Here is a 21,586-nt window from a genome sequence, read left to right as displayed (position 1 = left end):
GAGGCAGCTGTTGTTGTGATTTGGTGCGATAAATAATAAAACTAAATTGAATAAAATGTTAAATAGATGAAGGATGTGGAAAAACCCCAACCAATCACAGCAGATGGCCCCGCCCCTCCCTGAGCCTGGTTCTGCTGGAGGTTTCTTCCTGTTAAAAGGGAGTTTTTCCTTCCCACTGTCGCCAAAGTGCTGCTCATAGGGGGTCATATGATTGTTGGGTTTTTCTCTGTATCTATGAAGCGCCTTGAGGCCACTTTTGTTGTGATTTGGCGCTATATAAATAAAATTGAATTGAATTGAATTGAAAATATGGATTCAGTCTCGGTCTTTCTCACAACTGTACAATAAATATTAAAACCTGTTTGTTTGTTAGTGTATTTAATCAATGTGTATTTACCTTCAGATTAATTTAGCTCAATTATTCAGCTTTTGGACTTTTACTTCCTGATTCTTATGTGTGACTAATGTGGCCTTCTTTAAAAAAGTGCTTTAATATTTTTATTCTGCAGTTTCATCATCATCATCGTTATATAGCGCTTAAAAACACACAAGGTTGACCAAAGTGCTGAACAATAGAAACGTAATAGATACCATAAGAATAATAAATACGATAAAATAATAAACATAGCGAAAACAATAAAATATAAGTAAATATAAGTCAGTCAACCACTGAGTCAAAAGCCAGTGAATAAAAATGTGTTTTCAATCTGGATTTAAAAACCTGCCCCTGATGTGAAGATTCAGTTTAATATGAAATTGACCCTGTGCAGCGAGAAAAATGCTAACTTCCTGGTTTGAGACCGGATGTGGGGTTGTACATTTCTTTACTTTGCGGTCAATCGCTACTGCGAAGATATACTCCAAACTCATGTCCAAAACTGGAAAACGGAAAGATGGCGTTAAGTTACAAAGAGAAGGTGGGAACACTCACCACTGTTGTGTCATAAAAAATCTAATGATCAACTTTGACGTTTAAAGAGTTTAGATCGATCAGTTGTTTACATCACTCAACACAAGCAGAACTGCAGCAGAAGACACATCGTCCACATTCAGAAGCACATCTCTGTATAGTGACTGGTCTCATGATTTAAACAGGCAAATGTTCAGCATTCAAACTACAGGTGAAGAATAGTCAAACCAGATGTTTCCCCCGTTATGTCGATATCAGCTAGTCAAGTACACACCTACACAGCATGTTAACAAACCGTGAAAAAAGCCACACAAAAAATGAACGATTGCTGGTAACGGTTTCTATACATTAGTATTTACGAAGGGTATGTTGTGACTTACCTTCAAAATTACAGCGGTCCCTCACTATGACGCGGTTCACCTTTCACCTCGCTGCTAGCAGTGTGACTCTGAAGTGCAGTGCTGTATGTCCACGATGTCCACGAAACGTTTTGCACCGTCAAAAAATAAAATTGGCTACTTGATTTCACCTATCACTGGTTATTTTTAGAACATAACACCCGTGATAAACGAGGGACAGCTGAGAAATATAACATTTGAATCCATTTTCTCTTTTCCCCTGAGGCGTGGGGAAAAAAATATTGACAAGTCGATGAACATCATTACAGATATATTGGGTAAATGCCCGAGACATCTATAGAAATGTAAATCGCCACTTGATTCATTCATTTGATTAACTTGTTTTGGACCGTAAACAGGGTGTGAATAGGACCACCGGAAACAAAGCTCCCCACAGGAGTTCCGCACCGGAAGTAGCATATGCTAACGTGCACATAGTCAATTGTTTTTAAAGCCTTAGAGAAAGAGACTCTTCGTTTATTGTGTCGTTCTCCAAGCCCCTCGATTCCTGCTGAAGACGTGTGTTTGCAGATTCATGTTCTAACAACAAATCCTGGTCATCAAATTGAACTAGTGCAGCTTTAATTATTACACAATAAAACTCAACGTGGACGTTTCACACCCCTGCTGATGCAGTTACACAGGCTCCAAATTAACATTAAAATATTAGAAATTAAAACGCTTCGTAATCTTTGCTCTCAGTGATTTCCTTCCAGCTCAGATCTACATCAGCTCACGCTGTGCACTGGACTCAACAGCATTCAAAACAAAACGTTTGTTATTGTGTGAGGTGAGTCTGAGTGTCATGAAATGCACAGCTAAACAAAATGTTGTATTCTTTTTTTAACAATCCATATTTAACAATCACCTTAAGTGAAAAATTATCATTTTTAATTAGCAGATGAATTTGCATCAAGTGCTGAATCAGAATAAACTGCAGTGTGTTAAAGTTTAGAGCAGCCGGGCTCAATGTCTGGTTTTGCTCTGCACACGAGATTCATTGGCAAGAATGAGCTTCAAATAACTCAAACACAAAGTTTAGGTGAAAGTTTTTAATTTCAAACAAAACCCACGATGCACAGATCGCAACAACCCGAAGCACAAACAGGCGACACGGTGTGGTCGCTGAAACACCTCAGAGAAGGTGAACGATGCTTCAACCTGTTACACGTGCAACACGCTCTGTTTACTGTCTGACTCCAAACACACGTCCAACATTACCTGATGGTGTCGCAGGTTTTACAGATGATACATTTTATAAAGTGGAAGTTTAATGCTGCGAGACATCAGGCAGTGATAGTTTCACAGGTAGATCATTGTACAACCTTTGTTTTAAATCATATAATAAAAAAATAAAACCTTAAAAATAGCGAGAAAAGCCTTTAATCAGTTATTCTACATTCAAAATTAGATTTTCTTCAAAATTTAGAAAACATTAAGAAAATAATGGCACTTGTTCTCACTCTTTATATCTTTTAAAATATTTATGTGTACTGTGGAGCTCTGTGGAGATTATGATTCTTTTACTCGATGAACCTGAAGAGAATTTCACTGATTTTGTGGAGAATTTGCCGGCACATGTCTCGTTGATTTGCCGGCACATGTCTCGTTGCCATGTCTTCAGCCTCAACGTCTCGTTTGCGTCACAGCTCTGTTCCCGCTCCTTCACTGTAAACTTTTAAACCTCCGTCTCAACAGACCTGTGGGTGACGTTATTCCATCACCTGCAGCTGATTCACGTATTTACATTTCTATCAACAATATTAAACCTCTGCTGCTAAATGAGCTTTCTGATAAAAGGGCGCGCTAACAGTTGATTAGTGCATGATCAGATGCTGGCATACAAGCCGAGATGCATTTTCATATGAGTGTTGAATCACAGCCACATTTAAAAGAAGGGTCAGCAGTCACTGGGTGTGACGCAGGATACTTCCTGGACAGGCCTCCAATCTGTCACAAGGAATACATCCTGTCTTTAAACTGTTGCAAGAGGACAGATAACTGAGAGGTTCGTCAAAGCCAGTAAGCACAAATTATTCAAATAGTGATTGAAGATATTTTAGTTGGAACCAGTACTTGAAGCCACATTACCAGTAAAACAGGACTTGATTTTAGGGGGAGTTTATTTTTGTGTCATCTAAGTGTGACATAAGAGACGAGAGATGTTTGCAGTCAGGAGAATGTTTGTTAGACATGTGACTTCCAGGTGAAAACGTTTTTAAATTAGTATTCTGCAACATTGTAACGCTTTTTTATTTCATTTGACTTGTTTTTATTGTCCCAGGAACAGTTGGAATTAAGGTTCATTTAGACAACGTTTGACAATAATTGCCTGAATATGCTAACATGCTAAGAGTTAAACAAATACTTCAAGAAGGATTTTGTGTGTTTATTGTTTGGGTTTGTTTGCTGGCCTTTCCTTTTATGTGATGCCAGCTTCAACAACCAAACAGAATCAGATTTAACCCAAGAAATAAAACCTGATTTCTTTTAATTGAGTAGTAACTACAGTGTGGTACAATGGTCCTACAGTAGAACTTGTATTCAGCATAACTCTGGTAGAAAAACCTATTTTAACAATTGTCATTGCTTCATTGCTAGAATACCCCTCCTTTAAAACGTGCAGTTATAAAATCACTGAGAAGTTGATTGGATGCTTGTTGTGCCTCATCTACAACTGTGCAACTGAAAAGAAACTAAATTGGTGGAGGGGTGGTAGGGTTGGGACCATCCCAGGAGTACTGTCCAGGATGTGGCGTTGGTGGTGGTGGACTCTAGGAAGTTTCTGCCATAGGAAATTCGCAGGTGTCGGGGTGCAGCAGATACCCAGAGAACGTGCTAGTGCTTTCATTATCAGTGTACATGCCATTGGTGGTGGGGTCCTTCACCTGCATCCAAACCTCGTCTCCCATGTCGAGGTGGAGGACGACCGTTTGGCTTGTGGTGGCTGGGATGGTTGCTTCTGTTACTTTAGCTACAGGGTAGTAATTGCGGAACAGGCCGACTTTAAGCGGTTTCACAGCAACTGACAGGTGAAAGGAGAAGACGTAGGTGCCATTGACGGGGGCTGTGTAGATGCCGTTTCGGTTAAAGTGGTGTTGCTGGTTGGTAAGCATGTGTGGGAAAGGAATGGGAAAATTGTGAGCTGGAAATGACTCGTTGATACAGGCGGAGAATGCTGACTGGATGGCTGGAGAGCAGGGCCCAGGTGGCCCCATGAGACCCATATCACCCTGGTTGCCTTTTAACCCCATGGTGCCCTGTATACCCTGGGAACCAGTATCACCCTTGTACCCTTTGTCTCCCTTTTGCCCTGGTTTGCCATCAGCACCATTTGTTCCATTTGTGCACTTGCACACCCCCTGCTCACCTCGATCACCCTTCTCACCATCGCTGCCAGGGTTTCCAGGCAAACCCATGTCACCCCTATCACCTTTTATGCCCTTGGGTCCATCAGAACCGTACACCCCTGGCAGGCCACGGGCTCCAGCTGGTCCAGGGGGTCCTTGGGTACCAGGTGCACCTGGCACACTCTCGCAGGTGGCAGGGCATATACCAGATTCCCCCTGAGGGCCCGATGCACCAGGGGGTCCCATTGATCCTTGGTCCCCTTTGTCCCCTGGAAACAGCCACAGCATACATCACAAATACGATCAAGTTTAACACTTTATTTTACTGAACAGTTTCCAACAGTATTTACTCAGAATCCCCACATTTCTCTCCATCTTCTGTATGTAGACTGATGAAGCTGGCCAGTTTGCCCAGAATCCATCTGGATCTTTCCAGGATGCACTTTGGAATTACAATCTTCCACTCAAATCATGCCTGAACCCAAACCTTACCCACCCTGTACTAATGTTAAATCATTAAACCATCATAAAATCACATTCACACAAAGCACTAACAGGTATTATTTCCTGCTTTAATAATATCCACGTATTACCAATCACGCTTTAAATAGGATGACCTCCATAATGCCATCTAGACCCACCTTTAAATCCTCGATCTCCCTTTGTGCCAGTGAAACCTGTTGCACCTTGCATTCCCTTTTCCCCCATTTCTCCCTTCTGGCCTGTAAACAGAGAAGACAAAGGAAACAAAATATGGTGGGGAGGTGAAAAACCAACAATTCTGAATTTAAGCTTATTAGCTTTTTTGAAAGATACATTTAAAGATGACAACAGGTTAGAGTAACAAAGTTACAGGTTAGAGTAACAAAGTTACAGGTTAGAGTAACAAAAAAGAAACAAAATGAGATTCAGTTCGTGGAGTTTTAAGGTGGATTTCATTCAGTATCGATAGAAAAGTACGTGAGGAGAAGAAGCATAAATTCAATTCACAGGAAGTCAGTGTCTCATTTTCTTCCCCCTTAGTTTCAGCGTTGCTTTGTGTTGCAACTCGGTTTGATTAGTTCAGTGTGGAAAGTAAAAAAAACACTTTTATGTTAAAGACCCTGACGATTGTAAATGTGCTTCTTCACACACCCCTCTGGTGTGTAACGCACCTTTTATCCCCTGAGAGCCTGTAAACCCTCTGGGACCTGGAAACCCCGTCAATCCTCTTCTTCCAGCGCTCCCGGGAGGACCTGATCAAAAGTTAAAGACAGGTTACTTCCAATATAATCAGATTTGAATTTGAATTAAATCACTAAAGAGGAATCATCCTCCAAACCTTGCTGTCTGCCTTGCTTCAAACTTTAAATCCTTGACATTTGTTCAGACATTAATGATTTTCAAGTTTTACATTTTAATTGTTGTTAATCAGGTTACCTGGAAGACCTCGGTCACCGCGGTCTCCTTTGGGTCCTACGGTTCCTTTGCAGTATTTACAGATGCAAAAAAATGGAATCTGGTCGGCGGGCGGGGGTACCGGTGCATTTAGCAGCATGTCACAGATTGTTGTGTCAGGCATGGGTGGAAAAGGTGGGGTACTGCCCCCCCACATCCTGGGCATGTTGGGACCTTCAGAGTTGTTGCCAAAGGGTGGAAATGGGAATCCTGTTGGAGGCATCATAAGAGGCCCTCTGCGTGCCTCGGGTGACAACGATGGGATTCCCTTCTCAGGAGGGGAATCCCATCGGTAGGTGTTGGGATCATATGTGGAGCCTTCCTCTTCACCTTTGTGTGCTCTGGTGTCGTTAGGCATCCACATGGCTGAGCAGAGGGAGGACAAGACAAGCAGTCCGAGCAACCTCGTCAACATCTGGAGAAGGAAGAAGATGAAGAAGAGCCCCGGAGGAAAGAAGTTAACTCAACTCCATCTGAATGTCTGTAACATTTGTCAAATGTCTTTTCTTTTTTGACTCCCCAGCTTGCATAAGATACTTGTTGAAATGATTATTGATGATAGTTACATGATACAGCAAAGGTGATACATGGGCAACTCTGCCCTGGAACATGCAAAAGGCCTCTGCACAAAGAAATCCACGTGTGTGTGATGTATTTGGTACTTAGAGGTCAGAAATGTAAAATGTGTTGGGAATGTAAAGATGCTAAAACAGGACTGATGTGATCACATCTGTCGAGCTCTGTTCTGTGTTCAGTGGATCTCATGTTCAGTAGTAAACAGGCCGTTAAAGTAATTCAGACCCGATGAGATAAAAGTGCACAAAATAGTCTTGTTTTCAAAAAAATATTAAATAAGATTTGCTTCTGAAACTATTTAAACTCGACTGCATTAGATTCGAGCTGCGCTGTTCAAAATGCAAGAAATAAATATTCAAGAAATGGAAAACTCTTTGCAAAAGACTTGATAATGAAGAGAACCAGCTGATGACTAACAGTTTCACAAGTGATGATTTCTGTTTTTAGATCAACTAAATAAAACGATGCTGTTGTAAAAAGGCAGCTATTAGGAGACGTTAACATTCCAGTGTTGGAGTGTTTAGGTACATGCATGTGTCATCAGCACAGAAAAGCTCAGAGACGCTGTGTCTGTGACATTTACACCCCGAGTGGAGACGAGGAGAGCATGAAATCGATCCCAGAGCTGGCCCCTGTGGCGCACCGCACAGATATAAAAGCATTTACTAAATAAGTGTCCTATGTGACAAACGCTAACAAAAAACTGTGGACACTCAACATGATGCCCTCACATCCTGGTCTGTTTCATAAAATCAATTTTAAATAATCATTCAAGTCCGACAACTAAAAACATTAAAATGTTTTAAAAACACAATTTTTACTGTCACATTGTATAAAAAGTTTTCAGTCTGGATGAAACATGCAGTTGAATTTTGAAAGTTTTAGTCTTTTTTTGAAGCATACATTTAAAAAAATAACCTAAATTTCTCTCAGACTTGAAAATAAAATCCTCTGAGATGCTTTGGAGAGACTCACCGCCACATCCGAGCTGTGCTGCATCTTCTGGAGAAGCAGATTTGGGAAGATGAGCTAGCTGGAAGAGGCTTTGATGCATTTATAAGCCTCGGGCAAAACAAAACATCTTTCAGGTTCAGTCTCACCTGCAGACAAAGGCTGGAAACACGGGGAGGAGGGCAGCGACAGCAGGGGTGTCTATTGTGAGGAAGAACTGGGCGTTCTGCCTGCGACATGATACAGAAAGAAGAGATGATTCTGTTTATTGTGCCATCTTTCTCCACCCTCCATTTTCTCTCATCCTTTAAAAAACACATTTAATCTTTCCTTTCCACGCCTCTCGCTGAAGCAATCACACCAGTAGTGACATAAAAAAACGAAACAACATGAAAGACTAAAGGAAATGAGTCCGTTTAGTTTTCTTAGAATCAAACCGTTGATGTGCAACTCATGTTTGAATGAGTGAGGAACAAGTCAGGACCAAACTTGTGTTGTCATATTGATGCAACAGCAGGTGCTTTATCGTTTTCCTGTGACCACCTGGCAGTGGTTTGATCCACTCTTTACCTTTATTAGATTATTGACTAGATTAGTCGTTCATGCTTTGATGTTGCTGGGCAGGCACGCACCTGCAGGTTCAGGTTTATGGCCACTGTTGTTCCTTTGGATTTTATATAATTTTCTATTAGATCCACAAAGGTTTTCTCATTTTTCTGATTTCTCAGAACACCCATCGTCTAGTTTTTGCCACCTCTTTAAAAAACAATCCTGTAAACTTTGCCTGTGATTGTAAACCAAAAGCTGTGTGGCATAAATGAATTATGTATCTATTATTTCTGACTAACCTCTATTTTATCACTAGGTTCAAAAGATTAAGTACAAACAAGTACCGCAGTCGCCACATAATGATGAAGCTGTAATAATTTATTCAGCATGATGTTCAACAATGCAGTAATCTAACACTGAGGAGGCAGCCAGGCTTCACAAAGGGCAGCCTACTTTTTATTAGCACATTTTACTGCACAACAATGATTTTATTCTATGAAACATCTCATGAGACTGTCTCGATACACAATATTAAAAAAACGAATTATACGCCTGGGAAGAAAAACAACCTGTAGCTGAAATTTAAAACTGGCCTAATTTCAAGATGACCCAGTGAACATAAAGTTTAAGCTGCAGGTATTTATTAAGTATTGAGTCTGAACTTTTACTCTCTGTACTTTTTACCACACTCTCATTGTCTCTTTCTTTTTTTTAGCATCAATGTGTGAAGTTCAGATTGCCATGATTTTCACAGTAAAATGCTTTTTATTCTATGCTATTAACACTCAGACACGTCCATCAGGGCAATTTGAGGTTGAGTACTTTGACCACTTAGACATGTGGAAGACAACAGGTCTAATTTAATTTCCTGTTGGTGGAGAACCCTTAAAACATGTGGCTTTTTATTTATTTTTAGTAAAACCAAACTTTTAATTGATTTGCTTTTTTTTTATGGCAGCTTCAAGAGGGCAGTATAGCTGTCAAATGGGGCGCTGCTCCCTGGAACTAGTTATTTTGAAGTAATGTATAAATAAAATACTAGAATTTTGTATATTTAGCACAGTGTTACCGCCAGGCCTGGTGTATCCACCTCAAAGCACCCAAACATTACAGCTCAGCAGAACTGGATTAGTCGAGTTCGCTAAAACTCGCCTAGTTGGGTAAAATTAGCTATAGAGACCAAACCATCTTTAGTAGCCTGTAGCCTGTAAACATGTTTATTTCTGCTCTGAACTGGAGCTTTTTATCATGCGAGTTTACTGGGACTGAGTCACTTTGGAGCCAGCCTCAAGTGGCCACTATAGGAACTGCAGCTTCTGCTTGGCAGTTCTGTACTGGTTTTACTGGGGGTAGGTAAACCTCCAGGGCAGTGGTTCTTAACCTGGGTGCGATCGAACCTATTTTTCGATCGCACCCATCGTGAGATCTCGCAAAACTAACTCGGGATCTCGCAAAACTTTTCTGAGATCTCGCGAAAGTTGAATTCCAACAATGGCGGCAGCAACTTAGTTGTAATATTCTTCTTTCTGGGTCACAAAATACACTTTTAAGATATTTTGAGGCGTGAATGTAGTTGTGTAAACGTCAGATACCTGCTCGGTTTACAAGACATCACAAATTTGCAAAAGAGCTCCGATGTTTTCGGAGATCTGACACCCACTAGCTCGAAGCTAACGGGAGGTCGAGACCTACTACAGCCGGGAGGAACACCGCTCTCCCGGCACATCGTGACTCGACCTCCCAGTCGGCTTCGAGCTGGCGGCCTCCGAAGAATGCGGCTAAAACTTTTGAGAGATCTCGTAAAAGTCCGTCTTAATTTTTTTTCTCCCATGTCCCTTGTGGGGCTCCGTAGAAGAGGGGTTCAGTGAATAAGAAACTGGTGGGGTTCAGCACCTCCAAAAAGGTTAAGAACCACTGCTCCAGGGTTAAACTGGTGTTGCTAAAATCAGAGTCTTTAGTCTTTTGCTAATCTTTCTTTGCTTCTGACAGGATATACTTAAAGTAATAATAGACTTACCATCAAAGATAAACTATGTGCAGTCTGATCATAAAGTAAAGATATACAATGCAGCAGCCAGGTCTCACCAGCGCAGGAAGGCCACACCCACATCACTTTCAAAATCACTTCATTACTAAAATCCGTGGAACCAGAGATGGCTCCTTTATGTCCCGAGGGCAGCTTTTATTCAGGAGAAATAAAATCAGCTGAGGACACTCGAGTAAACCAAGCTGAGGGAATGAGGCTGAGGCACAAAGGAGGATGTGGAGATGAATGGTTAACCTTAATAAGTGTCCTGGTTTCCACAGCAGGCGGTGCTCAGAGACACCGTGGAGGCTGGCCTGGGTTCACGCCTGTAACCGCTCGCTCTCTGGGTGTTTCCGGCAGCTGACAACGAGACCGGCTCTTTACTTCGGAAGCTTTTATGGATTTCTCCTCCGAAAAACAAACACAAAAGCTGTTTTAACTCAGACATGTCAAGTTTTTAGAGGGTCATGTGACAGCTTCTTTCATGGAGTCTCTCATCCACTTATGGTCATTTCTGGCTTTGAGAAAACAAAAATGAACAAAAACTAATGTCAAGGCTGAGGATTCAGAAAAGTGCTCACAAAGTCATCTAATACCAAAATCTTAAAGCTTCTCTTTCACGTACTCTGTCCTGATATATGTTCATTCTTGTGGTTTAATTAAAACAGTGTCAAATACTTGAGTGAATGAATTTATCTATAAATGATGTGAACTGTTTCCTGAGTGAAACATGAGCCCCTAAAACCTTCTGGCTTTGGCTCAAATCATTACAATCAGCTGATTCCTGTTAGGTACCGGCTCTGCTTGGAAACATTTAGGGATGAGACTGTTCTGACCAGAATAAAGTGCTGGACACTGGATCTCCAGGAGATAAATGTCAGTCAGTGCTCCGTCCTCTTTCAGAGACAAAAAAGCTTTTCTTCCTGATGCTTTCTTGTTAGAAACTGTTCTCCTCCTTCTATTTGGATTTTAATATCTTTCCAATCAGAGGATTATTAGTTATGTGATGCCACTCTCTTTATACTCTTTCTGTGCTTGTTCCATAATTTTAATTGACAAAGGTAAAGTCCTGCTTTTCCTGCTAACTAAGACAATATTTGTGTAAAACAGGACTCATGCCTTCTTCCTTGTCTGGGTTTTTCTTAACAATATTCTATGTTAAAAAATATTAAAGATCAATAAAATGTTTTTAAAAATTAAAAATTACATTGAAAATAAACGAATATTACACTGAAATAAAATAGCTGTATGTAAATGTGTTGAGGATGGCCACAAACGTGAGGCAAACCTCACAGTATGTGGTGCTGAATCCGATACATATCTGATGTTTTAGAAAGCGACCGCTGTTTGATGGTCAAGTCGCATTAAATCCGTCTTTTACGTCACTGACGAACGCTTCCTGGCCATCCAGTGAAACTGTTGGGAAGACAACGTTGGAGAAACGTGAACATTTTATTTGTTCTGTATAATCTGCAGATTCTGACAGAAATCTGCAACTATCCTTTGAAGCTCCTCTAAAACAGCAATAAGGATCATTATTAGGTTATCTACATTATTATGTAAATAACAAAATAACTTAAAGCAAAAATTGGGAAACGTGAAGTCCGAAGTCTTTATATTAAGGCCATCAGTCAAACAATACTGTTGGTCTGGGTCTAAACAGAGCGCGTTGTGTGCGACGTCTTCTTTTGCGCATGTGGCCGCTTTGAGCGTTCACACTAGAGTGCGTTTGCTGTCGCATTTTATTTGTAGTGTGAACGAGCAGACAAAAAAATCTGAATTGAGCATTAAGACCTGCAGTGTGAACGTAGCCAAAGTTTAAATGTCTAGCAGCCTGAAGCTGATGCTGAAGTGTAAAACTGCAGCCCAGAATGAGCTCTCCACCCTGTTTGTGCTGTTGGTGACTGTTGGAGCCTCCAGCAGGTCTCCAGCTTTTTGTGTGTGTGACTCAGTGATGTGCTGGTTAGTGCTGCCTGTCGGGACCTTCCTGTGTTCTCTCGTCTCCAAAGACTCAAATGTTGGTTAAGCAGTGATTGCAAATCGGCTGCAGGTGTGAGCGTGTCCTGCCGCTCACGCTGTGGCAGCTGGGAAAGGCTCCCGCCTGGTTACCCATGCATGGTTTCTTCCTGTTAAAGGGGGAAGTTTTACCTTCCCACGTTTTGTGATTTGGTCTTGTATAAATAAAATTGAATTGAAAACCAGATGGTGAACTTTAAAGGAAAGGATACCAGGTTGAAATCCACTTTTTGGGATTTCCTTACCTGGATGATTGAGGATGCATCCAGGAATACTTGGCTGTGGTGTCTCCAGCTGTTTGTGCCCACAACCAAGTATGATGAAGGTTATAACCAACATGTCTGTCTCTCAATGCATCTCACAGACTGAGCTTGCTAGCGTTAGATGATAACGTAGCAACTCCAAACAGCCAACATTAACTTAGCTTTTAGTCATACCAAGATCTAGTCTGGTTCACAGGCTTTGGGCTTTGTTCAGGATCTTTGCAGATATCTTGTAGGCTCATAGGTGTTCATGCTTCCAAAGACAGTGATTTAAATGATGGAGACGTGAAGACTTCATCCACGTCCGTGTTTGAGGTGGATAACCACAGATCTATTGTGTGGTGGGTACACAGTGAAAAGTCCTGCTAGTGTCTGAAGGTTTGTAGCATTTTGTGTGAGTGGGTGGAGGCTAAAGGGGAGGTTTGTGTTGACAGTGTTGGTGGACGGCGATCAGCTGCAGACTGTGGACTCTCAGTAAACACTGGGAGTTAGTTATTAACACGGCAGAAACCGCGAAGCATCGTCTCTGTCCACGGCTTCCATTCTTCACATGTAAGTACCAAAACTCTCCTGAAAGCCTCTCGTTTCTCCGTGACTCTGTTTCATGTCCTGTGAACGTTTTAGGATGTTGTCTCTGAGGCCCTGTTGTTAGCTCACAAGGTCAAAGGTCGTAGAGGTTCACACGGTGATCGTGTCCTGCTGTGCGCCTCTGACTGGAGGCCTCTGTGTTCCCTGCCGATCAATATTGTAGAAATCTTCCACTGAGGGATTTTTTTAACTCACAGTGAGGACTCGTCTGCAGCTCCTCCAGAACTCAACTATTCATACCTTAAATCTGTAAGTGTCATTGTGCTGGATGTTAATGCTAACTGGATAAACACAAGCAGTAAAGACATAACTGTCTGATTTCCTGCAGGAGTGATCGAGGTCATGTCCCGCCTCGCCCTCTGTCTGTGTGTCGGCGTTGCTCTGTGGTCGGCGTCAGTCATCAGTCTGTCAGGTGGGTGTGATCAAAGACGAACGGGATAAGTAAACATCAATACGTCTGTAAAAGAAAGAAGAGACACGGAGGTTAGGTAGCCACAGATGTTATGTTACACGCGTGTCTTGGAGTCTCACTGAATTACATAAACCTGACGGGAAATAATGTGAGAGCTTCACTGTCGGCAGGTCAGCCGTGGAATACGTTTTAGCAACAAAGCGTTCATCTGCCAGGAAAGTGAACCTATTGTGCTTTTACCTGTTCCTCAACTGGGCGCTCATATGAAACATGGACAAAGTTTCAGGTAATGAGGTCAGCGTGCACACCTACCTGATCCTGAGCCAATCAGAAGAAAGCTGGCTCCAGTGGACGGTGACCTTAAAGGGAGCCAAAACAGCTTCACGCAAAACATGAAGTGAGGGGACCCAAAATAAATAATATAGTTTAGAAAGATGAATCACGCAAACTGGTGTAGTCCAAGAATGGATTATAGTGTCAGAATAACTGAAATAATATAATATAATATAATATAATATAATATAATATAATATAATTGTCTCTCCTCTGGGAGATGCTTCAGTCTATCGAACACCTCAGACTGTCCAGATGCTCGCTGATGTCCTGGTCCAGATCTGTCCCTTTGTCGTCTCATTAGGAGCATTTTCCAGGCATGCATACAACACACGGGAATCATGTGAATTACTGAGCACTATTCTGCATTGCTGGAAAGAAATTCCAAAATATTCTACTGGTTTGCCACATCACTCCTTCACTTAGCTTTTTGACATGTCTTTACATTCTGCCATCTCTGGATTGATGATTTCATTCCTAACACATTACCCTGCACATATCAGTTATTTTTTCTATTAAGATCAGATGAGTTTTTAAAGAGTTCCTTTAAATTTCTGAGTGGTTTGAATGAGAGTAAATTCACAGAATCCCAAAGATTTAAGTCCAAATGACAACAAAGTGCTTTCCAAAAACGTGATGTTTGGGGGAAAACAGTTAAAGAAGCCGTTGTCTGAGCGTTGGTCTGCATCACTGCTTCACTCTGTGCTCAGTATTCTCGGACCCGCGACGGGCTCACATGCTGCTTCGCTCTCGTCGGGCGAACTCCTTCCTGGAGGAGCTGAAACCAGGAAACCTGGAGCGAGAATGTATTGAGGAGAAATGCAGCTTTGAAGAGGCCAGAGAGATATTCCAGACCAGAGAAGCTACGGTAAGATGTCTCTTTAACACACTGTAGTTCAAAATAAGCAAAAATATCTGGCTTTTTGATTTATGACTGATGAGAACGTGACACAGTAGTGTCGACTTGACAAATACCCACAGGAGGTGTGTGCGATTGGTGATGTTTGTTTCTGTGTCTTTACAGCTGGAGTTCTGGACAGTTTACTTAGGTAAGTTTGTTCAGTTTGACAGTTAAAAATAATACCATGTATAAATTATTAAATATTATTTTAATATTTCTGATGATTGGAACGTGAATGATGTGTAGACTGAGGAGAATTCAGGACAGCTTCTTCACTTATTTTTTGGGATGGGCTGTGATATGCTTGCCTGATTACCCAAAAGCACAAGATTACAGTACATTTACAACAATGTACTGTCAAATAAGATTTAGCTTCTGTCTTCCTCCCAAAGCGTCACTCAGGCGAGGCTTTTGACATCTTCTTTCTTTGCAGATAGTCATGGGAAAAATACTCATGTTATCTGACTGTATTTCAGATGGGAACCAGTGTGAGTCCAACATGTGCAGTCATGGAGACTGTGTGGATATGCTCCGAGCCTACGCTTGCCGCTGTCACTCTGGATATGAGGGCAAATACTGTGAATATCGTGAGTGTCTTTGGTTACCTAGGAGCATTTCTAAAGTTATATTAAAAAAAAGACTGTACAAAAGTGAAGCAAGGTGTGTTCAATGTAATGAAACTGCATCAAGCAACACATCTTTAATTAAACCTTGAGAATCAGCAAAAAGAATACAAATCACCCACTGCGCACACAAACGAACCTAAGTAACAAAGTATTTACGAGGGTTATTTTTTTGCTAAAACTTGTTACCAGTGTTGGGGAGTAACGGAATACATGTACCGCCGTTACGTATTTAAAATACAAAATATGAGTAACTGTATTTGTTACAGTTACCGTTTAAAAAGGTGGTATTTAGAATACAGTTACTTTGTTGAAATAAATGGATTACACGGCGGTACTTCCCTGTTTCATATTGTGGCGGGTCAGGGCTGTTTGGGTTTTGTTTGACAGCTACGTTCTGTTGTTCCACGCAGCGTTACGGTTGCCATGGTTACAGGGTGACGTTCTCTTTCTGCGTGTTTCCTGGGTGAGAGAGCGCCTGTTGTTGTTGTGCTAAGCTAACAGGCAGAATGCTACAGGTATAGCTCTAAAGAATGTAGCATCATGGGCAGTGTAGTCCGTGCTGCAGGGAGAATGGACTGCCATACACGTTATGTGTCTGTGAGCGAGGGAGGGAGAAAAAGGAAAAGTACGAGCTGTCATCGAGCAGAAACGGGAGCTGGAAGCATGTAAATATAATAATAACCACTGCAGCCAAGAAGAGAGCCTGACGAGCCCAGTTGTAAGTAAGCTATTAAGACTCGACTGTACACCGTGTTCGTGTTTTCCTCCAAAAACAATAAATTCTGTTGGAGCAGCCTTTCAACGCCTCTCTCTGTCTCTGCTAGCAAAGTTGACCCAGACAACAAAGTAAAGCTAGTTTTCAGCTACGAGCCGACACGAACCCGACGTATTAGCCAGAGGTCCCTTTACTACGGTTCGGAGCCGCGGACCTTCAGTAACAGTAATAAATCACAGCAATAGTACATTCATGTAGTTGTAAACAGCATGATAATATATTAAGTAATCCAAAGTATTCAGAATACGTTACTCTCATTGAGTAACGTAACGGAATACGTTACAGAATACATTTTGGGGCATGTAATCTGTAATCTGTAATGGAATACATTTTAAAAGTAACCTTCCCAACACTGCTTGTTAGTGAGACTTTGTCTGGCAGCTGGACGTAGCTGCTGTTTCTTTTACAGGCTGAGTCACATCAATGTAACATTCACTAAAACTTAATGTGAAACCTGAAAAGTTCACGTGTTCCTGTTCCCCATCTCCATCTAGCTATAACAGCCACTAACTGCTCCGTGGATAATGGCGGCTGTGACCACGATTGTACGGAGAGCGGTGACGGCCTGTCGAGGACTTGCAGCTGTGTGAATGGATACAAACCGACTAATGACTCCAGGAAATGTGTTCCCAAAAGTAAGAGCAGTTCTAGTCTGACTTCACTTGCTGGCTGTAAACAAAATGTTTATTAGCAACCAAAAATTAAATTCTCTCATCACTTTATATAGACTTGTTATTCAATAAATCTTTATGTGTTACGATTTTCTGGATAATCCTTTCGATAATGAAGAGCTGACGAGTTGGACAGCACATGCCCTGACATGACTCACACCTACTGGCTAAAGAAGCTAACTGCACTCCTTGAGTAGCTGGAAGCATAAATGAACCACCACATGATTGTTAAGGATTATCATCCAACTACCGACCAATAATATGTCTCATCACCACATGGATGCTCCTGTCAGGCATCATAGGAGCTAGCATGAACAGGCACATGGCTCAGAAACAGTAGAGCTGCAAGACACTGACCTATTAGTAGACAGAGCAGTTGCTCGAGACGATAAGATCAGACGGACCAGCCTGTTGCCTGTTTTGGCTACATGACAGTCATGTACTCAATGTCTCGCACATGGATGCTAGAACAGGACCCTACGAGCCTTCATCAACTTAATGGGGATGTGGTGACACCATCAGACGCTTCAAGCCAGTTGCACAAGTCAAGTCATCAAGTGAAACTCACTGATGCTGGTTTACTTGCTAATGGTAGCTGTGTTTCCATATGAAGCACAGTTAGTAACTGATCTCAGAACAGTGAACGCAGACTAGTGGCAGTTTGCGTCACACACTGCTCATCCACAACAGGCACAAACCACAGACACAAGCTGCTGGCAGGAAAAGAGAGAGATTATTTTATGTTTCTCTTAATATTTTGTAGCTTTAATACAGTGTTTTTACAGGTCATTCATCCTGTGGACAGCTGTTAGCCGGCACATCATACAGCCCACCACCGAAAGGCCTCCGTCCCTGGATGGTGGGGGGGCAGGTGGGCAAGAAAGGGGAGAGTCCATGGCAGGTACTACAAAAAAAACCTACAATACACACTGGGTGTGTCATGCTGGCAACTTTAGCTTGTTAGATTTGTATCCTTACAGCAGCCTGCAGTCTGAAATCAAAGTGCTGTAATGGTGATATGGTACTATAAGGTTATTAAGACCTTAAGACTCCAACATCAGATGTTGGCAACACCCTCTTTTTAGGTTATATACATTTGAATTTGGTAAGAAATCTGCTAATTTGTGTTTAAATCTGAACTAATATGTGAAACAAAGCTGTTTCACAATGTCAAGATGTTATCTTGTCAGCAGAATCCAAGTTGGAGCATTAATACCTGATAGTGTGTTTACCTGTAGGTCCTGGTAATGGATTACAGGAGTCGATTTCACTGTGGGGGTGTCCTCATCGATGAGAGCTGGGTTCTGACAGCTGCTCACTGTCTGGACAACAGCTTAACGTTCAGTGTACGACTCGGTGAGTTTCCATTGCAGATGACAGACACTAATTATAATTAAATGTAAAATAATCAGAAATGAATGACATCGAAGTGATTAGAAAGATCAACGCGGTAACTAACTGATTAACAATCTGATTATACTGAAGTACAAATGATTGGAGAGACTGCCTCTTGTTTGTTCGCCCACAGAGAGAAAACACTTCAGTTTACCTTAAATTTAGTTTGTATGACACAGAAATAAACTAGAAGCAATATATAAAGTTATAAAAATCACCACAGTGAAGGAGTTTTTTAATTGCCTGTGATATTGGGAGAACAATAAGGACAAGACTAAAAGTGATTCAAACAAACTGAATGAATTAAATGAATAAAGAGGAGCTGGTAAACCTTGCTGGGCCTTGATCTGTGAGGTATGACCAGGCACAACCTAAAGAAACTATCGGCCATTCTGTAAACCCATCACCCACAGAGATGGGCACTGGGCTTAGATACCTGGGAACCTGAGCTGGAGCAGCACAGCAGACTGGATCTCGTACCATCAGGTCTCTGGTTCTTAGCAAATAAACTCGATATAGTGGGTCACACCTCAGCCCATAGCCATGGGCTCTAAAACCCAAATCCAGGTTTGGGACTGGACTCTTTCTATTTCTGGACTTACCCAAGGAAAGAGGTGCCAGATGGGTGAAGGATACTCATGTCCCTGGCCTTTGGGGGTTTTCCAGAGTATAAGGGCGCAACTCTATGTAACTACAGGTCATGGAGGATATGGTTCTGAGTGTGCTTTTATGCTCAGTACTTCAAAATACCTGGCCTTCTTGGGTCTATATGTGAAATTATTGAAGGGGTTTCACTTGTGAGATCTCGGGAGACTTTACCTCTCATGTGGGCAGTTGTAGAGAACCCCGGACCAGCTGATAAACTGCCCAGAGTTTTGTTTTTGATGAATAGACATAAATTAGTCCAAACAAACACCATGTTCATGCTCATAAGTGTAGTTATTAAAAAAGAAACACAGGCTAAAAGGTTTACAAACTGCTAGGCATGCATAACTGGTGGAGTCACGTCAGTCTATGAACAGCATAGCTGTCGACTGATCACCGGTATTAGTATTAGATGGCAGGAAGATGCCATGGGACTGATCTGTAAACCTAAACAGGTAGTGAGAGTGAGACTCCATGGCAGAGGCAGCTGGTAGGTTGTCACTGCCCATTGTGGTGACAATCCTAAGGACTCCATACATGAACATTAATTCAACAGTGACAAATAAAGCTGGAATACTACTACTAATAATAATGGATTGCATTTATAGAGCGCTTTTCGAGACCCTCAAAGTGTTTTACAATTCTCACATTCACACACTGGTGGAGGCTACAGTTGTAGCCACAGCTGTCCTGGGACAGACTGACAGAAGCGAGGCTGCCATATCGCACCATCGGCCCCTCTGGCCATTACCAGTAGGCGGTAGGTGAAGTGTCTTGCCCAAGGACACAACGACCAAGACAGAGCTCGGGATCGAACCTGCAACTTTCCGGTTACAAGTGGTTCAGGGGGGTGGGAATTAAGTACATTGAGAGAACTCAATGTACTTAAATGTTCCAGTTTTTATTTTTTATTCAACTGTATATACAATTATTTGAAGTAATTTGCTATTTTGCCATTAAGCACTAAAACTTTACAAAACCAATAGGTCACATCGTAGTCCAGGGGTCTCGACATCCAGGCTCCGAGGGCCAGTGTCCTGCAGGTTTTAGATATCTCCCTGGGTCAACACCCCTGATTTAAATGATAAGTTAATTACCAGGCCTCTGGAGAACTTCAAGACATGTTGAGGAGGTCATTTAGCCATTTAAATGAGCTGTGTTGGATCACGGACACATCTAAAACCTGCAGGACACCGGCCTTCGAGGCCTGGAGTTCGAGATCCCTGTTGTAGTCAGAGTGAAAACACACATCAGCTTTCATTAACCATGAGTCCTCAACCTGTGTCTTTAGGTGACTATGAGCGTTTTAAACACGAAGGCACTGAGGTCATCCTGGATGTCGTCCAAGGTTTCAAACACCCGAACTACAACAGCAAGACCATGGACAATGATATTGCCCTGCTGCGCCTACAGACCCCTGCTCCCATGACTGAGCACATCATCCCCATTTGTCTGCCAGGACGCGAGATGGCCGAGCGGGTGCTCCACCTGAACGGCACTAAGACTGTTGTCTCTGGCTGGGGCAAAGAGGAGATGAACAGCACTAAGTACAGCTCAGCGCTCAACGTTATTGAAATCCCATTGGTCAGCCACAGCATCTGTTCTCAGCAGATGTTCCCCCACACGATCTCCAACAACGTCCTCTGTGCCGGTGTCCTTGGACAGAGGAAGGATGCCTGTGAGGGTGACAGCGGGGGCCCGATGGTCACTCTGTACCGGGACACCTGGTTCCTGGTTGGCCTGGTTTCCTGGGGTGAGGGCTGTGGACAGCTGGACAAACTGGGAATCTACACAAAAGTGTCCAACTACAATAATTGGATCAATAGTGTGCGTGAAGAATGGGACAGAGGCCATCGCCCGGAAGGACACCCACGCTTCTGAACCAGTTTATCCACAACAGCTGTTTCGGGCCCTGTCCTGTTGAACCCACATAAAAATGTAACACACTTTGTTAAATAAAATGATTTACCATGAAGACGCAGCTGTTTGCTTTTTTAAAACCAGTGATTTCCACTAGTTCCAGACAATTTAAATTCCCTCTGACCTGTAGTGCTACGTATCTGTTTCAAATAATGTGAAATACTCAATTAATCAATGGAAAAATGTCTGCCTATAACAAATCCAAATGGTGTTTGCCTTTAGATGCTCTAAGTGCCAAAAATATATTTGTATCAGCTGACTCTTTCCAGAAATTACTGATGAATTACTCAAAAAGAAAATCTTTGAGGAAAAATGTAGGACTTATTTTCTTTGTATCAAATTACATCCATCAAATAAAGGAAAACATGCAGCTAGAAAACATTACAGCTCAGCTGCTCTCAGTGTTTCAAGCCTCTCACCACACAGGTCACAGCCATAGTTTGGTAAGATATCATAGTCTCCTTGAACAGACAGAGATTTGATCGTGGGGAGTCCTGTATCCATGAAGTGTACCTGCTAATTAGTACAGAATATGTCTTTGATTGGCTACACCACAGAGACTCTCTGTTAGTTCTTGGGTATTGAATATAGCCCCTGGGACATGGAACGTTACATCTCTGGTGGGGAAGAAGTCAGAACTAGTTGGTTCGAATTGTTGGCACTACGTTGGACATGTTTCTAGTGAGCCTTGGATCTGTTCGTAGTTTTTTATGGACAAAATATCTAGCTGTAGTATCTCCACTTTGGCTTCAGGTTTTTATCTTTGGATTTTGTGGGATTTTCTTTGATGTGGTTCTGTGGCTTCATCGATTGGGGACCTTCAGCTTGCCCTGGAGCAGTTTGA

General features: G+C 42.0%; 2 protein-coding genes across 5 annotated transcripts; one reads left to right on the top strand and one right to left on the bottom strand.

Moving 5' to 3' along the window:
* Nucleotides 1–2,206: 2,206 nt before the first annotated feature.
* LOC146496970 (uncharacterized) lies at nucleotides 2,207–12,826 on the bottom strand. Its single transcript, XM_085140829.1, has 6 exons — nucleotides 10,453–12,826; nucleotides 7,647–7,852; nucleotides 6,078–6,510; nucleotides 5,813–5,893; nucleotides 5,300–5,380; nucleotides 2,207–4,927 (listed from the first exon to the last, which is right to left on the bottom strand). The coding sequence occupies exons 2-6, from the start codon at nucleotides 7,668–7,670 to the stop codon at nucleotides 4,083–4,085; spliced, it is 1,464 nt and encodes a 487-aa protein (XP_084996955.1). The 5' UTR covers nucleotides 7,671–7,852; nucleotides 10,453–12,826; the 3' UTR covers nucleotides 2,207–4,082.
* An 83-nt stretch (nucleotides 12,827–12,909) lies between these two features.
* Nucleotides 12,910–20,822, top strand: proca (protein C (inactivator of coagulation factors Va and VIIIa), a). 4 transcript variants are annotated; one of them, XM_085140860.1, is made up of 10 exons: nucleotides 12,910–13,028; nucleotides 13,262–13,313; nucleotides 13,393–13,476; nucleotides 14,520–14,677; nucleotides 14,834–14,858; nucleotides 15,187–15,297; nucleotides 16,606–16,746; nucleotides 17,568–17,683; nucleotides 18,021–18,138; nucleotides 20,114–20,822. In XM_085140860.1, the coding sequence occupies exons 3-10, from the start codon at nucleotides 13,407–13,409 to the stop codon at nucleotides 20,701–20,703; spliced, it is 1,329 nt and encodes a 442-aa protein (XP_084996986.1). In that variant the 5' UTR covers nucleotides 12,910–13,028; nucleotides 13,262–13,313; nucleotides 13,393–13,406; the 3' UTR covers nucleotides 20,704–20,822. The 4 variants fall into 4 exon arrangements, with proteins under 4 accessions (XP_084996986.1, XP_084996987.1, XP_084996988.1 ...); XM_085140861.1 differs by having other exon boundaries at nucleotides 12,916–13,028; nucleotides 13,129–13,313; XM_085140862.1 differs by having other exon boundaries at nucleotides 12,918–13,028; nucleotides 13,101–13,313.
* Nucleotides 20,823–21,586: the final 764 nt, after the last annotated feature.

This window comes from Neolamprologus multifasciatus, chromosome 18 (assembly GCF_963576455.1).
Source record: "Neolamprologus multifasciatus chromosome 18, fNeoMul1.2, whole genome shotgun sequence".
NCBI lineage: Eukaryota > Metazoa > Chordata > Actinopteri > Cichliformes > Cichlidae > Neolamprologus > Neolamprologus multifasciatus.
The sequence above is the reverse complement of the archived record's forward strand: the minus strand, read 5'-3'. Positions and strand labels throughout refer to the sequence as shown.